The sequence below is a fragment of the Pseudophryne corroboree genome, chromosome 3 (genome assembly GCF_028390025.1).
Source record: "Pseudophryne corroboree isolate aPseCor3 chromosome 3, aPseCor3.hap2, whole genome shotgun sequence".
Classification (NCBI taxonomy): Eukaryota; Metazoa; Chordata; class Amphibia; order Anura; family Myobatrachidae; genus Pseudophryne; species Pseudophryne corroboree.
Genome location: NC_086446.1, coordinates 513,010,348 through 513,020,675, shown reverse-complemented (window position 1 = coordinate 513,020,675; position 10,328 = coordinate 513,010,348). Strand labels below are relative to the sequence as shown.

The window sequence follows — 10,328 nt, the reverse complement described above, 5'->3', positions numbered from 1 at the left end:
CCTAAGTGTTTAATAAAGAGATGAAGAAATTATGTGTAAAGACTGATACATAAAAAATAAGAAAAAAATGAAAAAGCAGACAAAAGGATAAGAAAAAGAAAGAAAGAACAAGGCAAAATTAATGGAAAGAGGGAGAGGGAGTTAGACTAGTGAAACAAATTAAGAGAACAAAACAGCACAGCTGAAGGTGAAAGGATGAGACAAGTAAGCCTTAACATTCAGAACTGAATGAAAGCCAGACACAAAGAGGGGATGGAATGAAAGAAAAGATACGTAAAGTAAGACAGAAATGACGAGAGAAGGCTACAGAAGATAAAGAGACAGAGAGAGAGAGAGAGAGAGAGAGAGAGAGAGAGAGAGGTGTTGACGTCACAGCCTCCCCCTCTCTCCCCCTTCTCTCTCTCCTTTGCTGTTCCTGGCTGATGAGAAACCTCAGTCTTCTTCACAAGATGATTCCTTCCCCGGGCCGGCTGTACTGATACTCAGATGGAGTCCAACTTCTCCGGCCCGGGGAACTTTTCCAATCTGGACGTTAGAAGCTACAGCATGGAAGAGCTTATTATCACTTCCACATTTTGCACGATCCTGTCTTTAATGTATGTGGCTGGAATGGCAGGGAATGTATACACCTTGGTGGTAATGTGTCACTCCATGAGGTATGCTGCTTCTATGTATATCTCCATCATAAATTTAGCCCTAGCGGATCTCCTCTACCTGTCCAGCATTCCTTTCATTGTCTGCACTTCTTTTGTAAAAGACTGGTACTTTGGAGATATTGGGTGCCGGATATTGCTCAGTTTGGACCTCTTCACAATGCATGCCAGCATTTTTACCCTGACTGTCATGTGTACTGAAAGGTACGTGGCAGTCACCAAACCTCTGGACACTGTCCGAAGGTCTAAGGGCTACCGAAAGTCCATAGCTATCGCCGTGTGGGTACTGTCTTTTTTACTCACCTTGCCAATGATGATCATGATGACCCTGAGAGAGGGAGAGGGCAAAGGGGTGAAGAGAATGTGCGCCCCAACTTGGAGTGAGGATGCCTACAGGATCTACTTAACAGTACTTTTTAGTACTAGCATCATGGCACCAGGTATAGTTATTGGGTACCTCTATACCAGGTTGGCTAGGACCTACCTAGAATCCCAGAGAAATCCCATCCATAAGAAGGAGAACAAGAGGTCACCTAAACAGAAGGTGCTAATTATGATCTTCAGTATCGTTCTCGTCTTCTGGGCATGCTTCCTGCCTTTCTGGATCTGGCAGCTGGTCAGACTTTATGATGTGTCCCCCCAGCTTTCCTCTCAAACCCAAAAGTGTATTAACTATCTAGTCACCTGCCTGACCTACAGCAACAGTTGTATAAACCCCTTCCTGTACACACTGCTCACAAAGAACTACAGGGAATATCTGAAAAACAGGCACAAGAAGTTTTACCGCTTCACATCCTCTTTCAGGAAGAGGGGTTCCAACCTACAGTGCTCTTCCTGGGGTCGCTCTATGTCCTCCAGCAATCACTATGATTGTGTGTCAGAGTCTATGGGCATGGGATGTGTGAGGGACAGCAAGTGAAACACAGTAGTCTCAGGTCTGGTGCTGGCTGCATGCTCACTGCAGGGGGACCTCTGACTCTGGTGAGTGACAGTACAACCGTCTTGTATCATAGAAGAAAATGTAACCCTTGCATTCCTTGCAGGCTGCTCTTATTTATGATGTTAATTCATGCTGCTTTGTATCCAGTATACATATAATAATGGTAAGTGTTTCCCTACAAGTTTCATCCTTTAGAAAATGAAGCTTCAGTGTTTTAATTCCAGTATTGAAGCGGTTATTTCTGTAGCACGCTATGGTGAACACAGATGAATGACAGAATGTGTGATATGTGTGTAACCATTTTATTACCAGAGTAATGTGCAAACATTGCAGTACTGTATATGTTTGGAAAGATAAACTAGAGTGAATTACAAGAAGAGGAGTCAATGGTATTATTTCTCTGTACACATTTTGTAGTCTTTTTTTTTTTTTTTGCATGATAAATACTGTAACAAACTATTTAATGTATCTTTCAGATAACTGGTGTATTGAATTGTGGAAAGATACTGTACAAAGAAATAACTCTACCTGCAAGCATGCTGTGCATTATCTTTTCCCAGTCATTTTCTTACTGGTCCTATGACCTGCCAGCATTTAATTGTAGGTTATACCAGTTGGATGGACACTGCATTATTTGCAACCCTTCCCCCACACATTATTTTCTGAACCATAAAAAGCCAATTTGATTGCTTTTGAACACTTCATATGGAAACTTACCCTGCCCAATTACTTTATTAGACGTTTGTAGATGACAAGTGGTATTTGTCCCTTTTATTTTGAGATATGATTGCTCTGCTCAATTACTGAGCAATCAAATGTGTGCAATTAGTTGTGTGGCCAATAGACCCAATCTTTTGTGAATGAGGCCTCTTTTAAACATCATAACACCTGTTGTAAACATCATAAGGCTGAATATGGCATCCTAAGTGAGGCGCCACCTCCTCCACGTGCCTGCAGCGTTAGGCCTGTTCAGTCCAATCACAAAATCACATTTGCTATGGCCCTCATTCCGAGTTGTTCGCTCGCTAGCCGCTTTTCGCAGCAGTACACACGCTAAGCCGCCGCCCTCTGGGAGTGAATCTTAGCTTAGCAGAATTGCGAATGAAGTATTCGCAATATTGCGAAAAGATTTTTCTGTGCAGTTTCTGAGTAGCTTGAGACTTACTCTTCCAGTGCGATCAGTTCAGTGTTTGTCGTTCCTGGTTTGACGTCACAAACACACCCAGCGTTCGCCCAGACACTCTCCCGTTTCTTCAGCCACTCCCGCGTTTTTCCCAGAAACGGCAGCGTTTTTTCACACACTCCCATAAAACGGACAGTTTCCGCCCAGAAACACCCACTTCCTGTCAATCACACTCCGATCACCAGAACGAAGAAAAAACCTCGTAATGCCGTGAGTAAAATACCAAACTTCTTAGCAAATTTACTTGGCGCAGTCGCAATGCGAACATTGCGCATGCGCAATTAGCGGAAAATCGCTGCGATGCAAAGAAAATTACAGAGCGAACAACTCGGAATGAGGGCACATGTACAGGGTTCACAAACACAGCTTATTCTACAGCAATATAATTCATACATAAGCTCCAAGCCCTGTTAGCACAGAGGGTGTCTATGTACCTAGATCTGTCCATGAATTGGTGGAAGTGCCTGAGAGCATGTTAAAGTTAATTGTGCATTTACATTACAGAGATTGTCATCATTCATTCACAAAAATGTAATGTTTCAGTGCCGTGAATCAGGTAAGGCAGGATTGCAATGCACGTGGAAGACTTCTGTGTAAGGGGCCTATTTATTAACATTATTTTAGTATCACCTGAATGTATTAAAGGGCATTTGGAGCAGTTTTCATGAAAAACTGCTCCACACCCTTTAATTGTCACTTTTTTAGCAATCCACATCGCATTCCCCATACTTATAATGGGAAATGCAAATTTACTAAAAAACATAAAAGTATAAAAATACCGCAGTGTGCCCTGTGATAATCTCGCCAGCTCAGGCTGGTGAGATCACAGGGCAGCACTGCAATGTGCACCCTTTAGCCCAGCTTTCTCTGCCCCCTGGCAGAGAAAGCTGTGCGGGGACCCAGGCTGTGCGGGGACCCAGGCTGATCACTTGTAAAAAAAAAAAGAAGTTTAAAAAGTTAAAAAGAAAAAAAAACATACTCGCCTATCCAGGGAGCCGGTGTCCGCTGCTGCGGTGAGTGCTGCCAGGCGCCAGGTCCGCCATATGCTGCGCTGTGACCCCAGTGCAGTAAAGTGATGCTGCAAAGCGGCAGTGCACTTTACAGCACCGGGGGTCACAAAGGGGTACCTGGCGGCGGCACATGCCGTCTGGGTATTTTTTACGAAAAATACCCCGATGATGCTACGAAGAGGCATCGCAGGGACAGAGCTTGACCGCACATGATAATTGATACATCCATGCGATGTACTCAATTATCGCAGTGTGCGTTTAGTCGAGTTTATCACCTGTCATCCGCATCATTAGATGCACATGGTGATAAATAGACCTCTAAGAAACCCATTAATTTATATTTCTTTCATGCAGAAAAACATGTAGCATACGGTACTTCAGGGGTATACAACAAGTGGTCATCCTGATGCTGTGGAACTACATATCTTAGCATGTACTTCCACAGTTTTAACATGCCCTAATAGCAAAACTGTGGCAGGGCATGCTGGGATGTGTAGTTTCATAGCAGCTGGAGGGCTACATGTTGAATACCCCTAATACTGTATAACTTTTAATTTAAAAAAAATGTTGATTCCAAACTATAAATACAGGGGCTAATGTAGAGCTGGACCTGAGCATCATCAGATGTTGGACTGAGCAGGCGTATGCAGACAGGGTCTCCTCTTACAACTTATGCACCTGTCAGGAGGAGATGTGTATCTTGCAGGTGCTCATTCCCTGGTACACAATACTCACTGGTGGTGATGATGATTGGCAGCTGCTTCTGATTCTGCATCAATAATACTGTCCAGACAGAAAGACTTATGTGTATGACACTTTATGAAAACACTATATTGTATATAAAGTGGGCAAGTAACTTTAGCATTTAATACTAACAGTGTCAAGCCATATCTCTCAGCATAAACAAGATGCACATATTTCTGCTTTTCTCTATACTGTACTAGGGTTTTCTAATGTGGTAAACTTGGTGCGTATGCTACCATTGCAACGCAGGATGCATCTCGGCATGTGTCCAGCTCTGTAAAGCCGCTTTTACATCAAAATGCCGAGTCACACACGGGAATTGGAAACGGGTCCTTCCTGGGTGCGACCCAGCATTGGACCTTTTCGCATTGGCTTCCCGACCTGGCAATATGTCGGGTCGGGTTGCCATCGGGGGCGGAGCTGGCATCGGGCTCGGGTGCGGAGGTGGAGCTGGGAGATGAGTTCATTTCCGCGCCGCCTCTGCCTCTGCTGTGAACGGGTCCTGGGTCGCATTGAACCGGCAACCCGTTCACACTGCACCTGACCCGGTAATAACCCAGGAACAACCCTGCTTTATTCCCGGGAATTTGCCAGTGACCCCTTTAACACCGCCCAGCGACCCGCGTTGACCATACTGGGTTATTTGTGCGGTGTGAAAGGGGTATTAGCTGTGCAAAATCTTTCTTTACTTTGGTAGCATTTTACGCCTGCCTCCAACTCTACGTTAGCCCCTAGGTCATAGATGTATCTATAATGAGTACGGTGTCCACGGTGCACATGCCTAATGAGTGGAGGGGGGGTCCACATTGTACACAAATACATTATACCTCTTTGGTGCTGCAGAATTAACCGGGAAAATATTGCCATTCACCCACAGATCTGTGCCTTCACTTTATACTCTGGCACAGGGCAACTGCACTGAGAGAGGGGGATGTGTCCACACCCAGACTCCACACTACCCACTGCACTCCTTTTCCGCCCCTATCCTTGGTGACCAGCAGGTGGGACAGCGGGACAGTTCTAGAATAATGGGACTGACCTGCTACATGCGGGACAGTTGGGAGGTATGAAATAGCAACTATATCCTGTAAAAAGTTATAGCACCGTGTACGGGTCTGGGACTCCAGGTCGGCACTAAAAAGGTCGACACACCTTATGTCGACATCAAATTGGTTTACACACCTTAGGTCGACATGGACAAAAGGTTGACATGGACAAAAGGTCGACATGAACAAGGTTGACACGGAAAAAGGTCGACATGAGTTTTTTATGTTTTTTTGCTGTCGTTTTCTTCATAGAGTGACCGGGAACCCCAATTAGTGCACCGCGCCGCTTCGCTCGTCATGCTTCGGGCAAGGTTCCTCACTCCGCTACCGCTGCGCTCGGCACAGGTTACCGTTCCCAATCGTAGTACACGTGGATCGTAAAGTATGAAAAAGTTCAAAAAAAATGAAAAAAGAAATTGTGAAAAACTCACGTCGACCTTTTTCCACATCGACCTAAGGTGTGTTGACAAATTGGTGTCGACCTAAGGTGCGTCGACCTTTTTGGTGTCGACCTGGAGTCCAGATACCCCATGTACTACTTCCTGTATAAAATCTTCCCTGGCTTCTTATAACATTCATACCTATATACTTTCCTACTAAATATCTACTAACTGCCCCTTGTGCTTTAGGAGCCCATTTTGTTACAATCTGCTCATGAAATCAGTTGTGATATGAAAACTTTGCTGCTGGTCACAAAGTGATATTGATTAATATCACTTGCGAAAAAGCTCTGTCACCATGAATCACCTCTCCAGCTTGTTGCTGGCATCCAGCTTCCACAATTGCGAAAGCCTTCATATGCTGGAGGTAAGTCTACAGAGCACCTTGCTATGCCTCCTGGCCACACAGCACTACCGCTGTATGCTGTGGTGACCACCTGAATCGGGAGCCAGCACCATTGAAAACCGGAGGCTGAAGAACAAGCACCGGTATGCTGAAAATCCTGCTGTGCTGCCCAGCGCTACCTCCATAGACTGAGCCAGACCTGTGCTTCGTGGACTCTGCAGCTCAATGCGACAAAGGTTCAGCACTGTCATAAGCTATGCCTGTGTCATGGTGTCAGCAAGGGAGAGGAGAGGAAGAACAGGGAAAGGATCTGCAAAGACCCCTCTCCTCATTCTCCCAGCTGCAGCAGGAGAATGGGGGAGGGATCAGCAAATATCCCTCTCCCAGCTCAGCTGCAGAATGGAGGAAAGCCTTTGAAGATAGTGTTATACCCCTTTCATTCATAGGACCCAGGAATTTCCCTGCTTCAGACTCTGGATTTTCACCTCTGAAAAATCATGGGTTTTTGCTGGGACCCCCTTTCACACTTAACCTGAGACCTGGAAAATTCCTGTGTCGACCCCTTTCAGACATAAGCCTGGTCTGCCCTGGCAGCCAGGACAGACCAGGCTACGTTCATGTCACATGTCTTATACACACGCAGACGTCACACTCGTACATTTACACACTCGTCTTGCATATACACATGTCACATTCGAACACACAAATATGCCAAATTCATATATATATATATACACACACACACACTCTCTCTCACTCACTCCAACAGGCCGCCTCTCTGTTTTTTGGCTGCGACGGCTGCTTCAACTACTCACAGCAGCACGGACTACAGCAGCCGGCGCACTCCCCCTCTTCACTCCGGCCCCCTCCAGGCAGCCCCGCCAATCAGGTGCAACCTGGGAGTAAATTCCCGGGTCGCACCTTTCAGGCCTAAGCCGGGTTGTCTTCCCGGGACTTGAGTCCCGGGAAAAACCCTGGTCAATTGCAGGGTTGGCGACCCGGATCCCGTTCCCGGGTCGGTGCCTTTCAGACATACCAAATTCCCGGGTTGATGCGCGTTCATGTGCAAAATCCCGGGAATTTGGAGTATGTCTGAAAGGGGTTTTAGTTTACTGAGGCTTCATCATATACTATTTATCAACTGAAGATTGGTAAATCCGATCTGATCACTTAGCCCATCAGAGTTATTGGAAATGCGATCAGGATGTGGATTACAGTAGATGCAAATTTTAGGGCATGTAGAGATTTTTACGAAATCTCCAAAAGGCTGTGTCTAAAAATGTATGTGATACTAAAATAATGTGAAAAGAGTATGAAAACATTAGATCTGGTTTCCCAATTTGGTTATAATATGTAATGTATGGCTTTCCTCTGTACAATCATAAAAACTTTATCTGATTTTATAAAAGCAGATTAGAAAATCTGTTATTTTAATGAACAACACTGACAGCACTGGCCTTTGTGATAATGAATTGCAAAAAAGTGAAAAGTGCTATTGGGCATATTGTTTGTTGGCTGACCTAATCTGGGCAATCTGATCTTGAAGGTGTGTCGCCTGGATGCAGTTGAGATCCTGGCGGTCGGAATCCCAACAGTCAAAATAAAAACGCCGGAATCCCAACCTCCAGAATGCCGGCAGCGCCGCCACAGCTATTCCCACGACACCCATGGAGTGAACCTGTAACAAGCATAACGAGCCACAGAGCCCACAGCCTGGCGAGCGTAGCAAGCCCACAAGGGGCTTCGTTCCGACCGCCCCCCTGCCTGCATCCTGACGGTCGAGATTCCAGCGTCTGGATTTTGACCGCCGGGATTCCGACCGCCGGGATCCCGTACCCAACCCGTGTAGCCAAGATGACTAGACCTCATATTTCCAGCTACACAACACGACCTGCCCTTGTGTGGCATCTTTAGGAAATCTCTATATACAGTACACTAATATGGGTGGTCTTCAGTTTGCCGGCAGTCGGGATCCCGGCGCACAGTATACTGACGCCGGAATCCCGACAGCCGACATACTGACACTTTTTCTCCCTCTTGGGGGTCCACGCCCCCCCTGGAGGGAGAATAGATAGCGCGCGCCAAAGTGCCCGCAGCGTGGTGAGTGCAGCGAGCCCACAAGGGGCTCATTTGCGCTCACCACGCTGTCGGTATGCCAGCGGTCGGGATTCCAGCGCCGGTATGCTGGTCGCCAGGAGCCCGGCCGCCGGCATACCCTACTAAACCCCTGTAATATCTCCCCTACAGATGCTGTACAATTTATAGCTAAACTTCTTACAATAAGGCATGCAATATACTTGCTATGTCATCACCTCTTTTGAAGTCTTGGGCACGTATGGGAGGTAGTGTATCTCAGTCAATTGACACTATTTTGTGTTACTGTGTTAGGTCTTTCCTCCATTGTGGATGCTTTTAAATTCCAGCAAAGTATAAGTGGAAAAAAGTCTTTAAAACACCCAAACTACTGTATAATTAGGTAACGCATGGTATTCAGCAAAGGGCCACAGTGGTTTGCTGTGTTTAAACAATTCTTTCCAGTAAATGTCTATATCAATAACAACAAATGTGAACAATAAATTAAAATGTTGATTTAATTCAATAGGAAAAAAATCTAACTTGTCCCAATCTCAACATATGTATCCAGCTCTGTATACTTTATATACAGGATTGTGTACTGTTTGCATTGCTATAATATGAATTCCTGTACAATACTAAAAACCTTTGCAACGCACCAAACAAAAAAAATTGTACAGAAAGATAGGTGTTCAAAATACTGGCCAGAACGTATTGTGTAAATTGTTGGAAAATGCAATATGAAAGCAGAAAAAATAGGCCCTTGAAATAAATTGTGGATTGAGGTAGGTTTGTGGTGACCAATCACCAGGCTACCATTGTTGTACTGGGTCAGCAATGTATATGTACTTACTGCTACAGAGGTCCCAGCTCGGCTCTTATGCACATACACAGTGAAGCTCTGTAAGTGATCTCAGTTCCACTGAAAATGCAAGTGGTGCTCCGCTGTAAATGCACTAACCCGTGAGGCACGTGCCTAGGGGTGGCACTTGTCGGGGGGCGGCACTTGGATGCTTGTGTTGGTACTGTCAGCCTAAAATGTACTAGTAACTACAAAATATTTCCACTTTACTGTACTATGCCATCTTGAATGAAGTATAAACAGGTAGGACATGCACATACTGCACCTGTAAGATATCCTACTTAGTAAGTATGTATATATAATAAAAAAATTAAAAATATCATAGTGTTTTTTTCTTTATTATCCTATTACATCCTTCCTGGCTTTGATCAGGGTAGGAATGACTTCATCCGGAATGCCTTTTTCCTTCAGGATCCGGCGTTCAACCGCCATGCCGTCAAACGCAGCCGCGGTAAGTCTTGGAACAGACAGGGTCCCTGCTGGAGCAGGTCCTTTCTTAGAGGTAGAGGCCACGGGTCCTCCGTGATCATCTCTTGAAGTTCCGGGTACCAAGTCCTTCTTGGCCAATCCGGAGCCACGAGTATAGTCCTTACTCCTCTCCTTCTTATGATTCTCAGTACCTTGGGTATGAGAGGCAGAGGAGGGAACACATACACTGACTGGTACACCCACGGTGTTACCAGAGCGTCCACAGCTATTGCCTTAGGGTTCCTTGACCTGGCGCAATATCTGTCTAGTTTTTTGTTGAGGCGGGACGCCATCATGTCCACCTTTGGTTTTTCCCAACGGTTCACAATCATGTGGAAGACTTCTGGGTGAAGTCCCCACTCCCCCGGGTGGAGGTCGTGTCTGCTAAGGAAGTCTGCTTCCCAGTTGTCCACTCCCGGAATGAACACTGCTGATAGTGCTATCACATGATTTTCCGCCCAGCGAAGAATCCTTGCAACTTCTGCCATTGCCCTCCTGCTTCTTGTGCTGCCCTGTCTGTTTACGTGGGCGACTGCCGTGATGTTGTCCGACTGGATCAACAC

At 45.7% G+C, this 10,328-nt stretch overlaps 1 protein-coding gene across 7 annotated transcripts in view; it reads left to right on the top strand.

The window, feature by feature from the left end:
- The first annotated feature begins 386 nt into the window (after window positions 1-386).
- The window catches only part of LOC135056204 (urotensin-2 receptor-like), a 131,970-nt gene continuing 122,028 nt past the window's right edge, over window positions 387-10,328 (top strand). For 3 of the 7 annotated variants that reach the window (XM_063961072.1, XM_063961075.1, XM_063961076.1), the window contains exon 1: window positions 388-1,634. In XM_063961072.1, coding sequence (XP_063817142.1) covers window positions 487-1,572 — 1,086 coding nt within the window. In that variant the 5' untranslated portion in view covers window positions 388-486 and the 3' untranslated portion in view covers window positions 1,573-1,634. The other 4 variants (XR_010243925.1, XR_010243924.1, XM_063961073.1 and 1 more) reach the window with 3 other exon arrangements.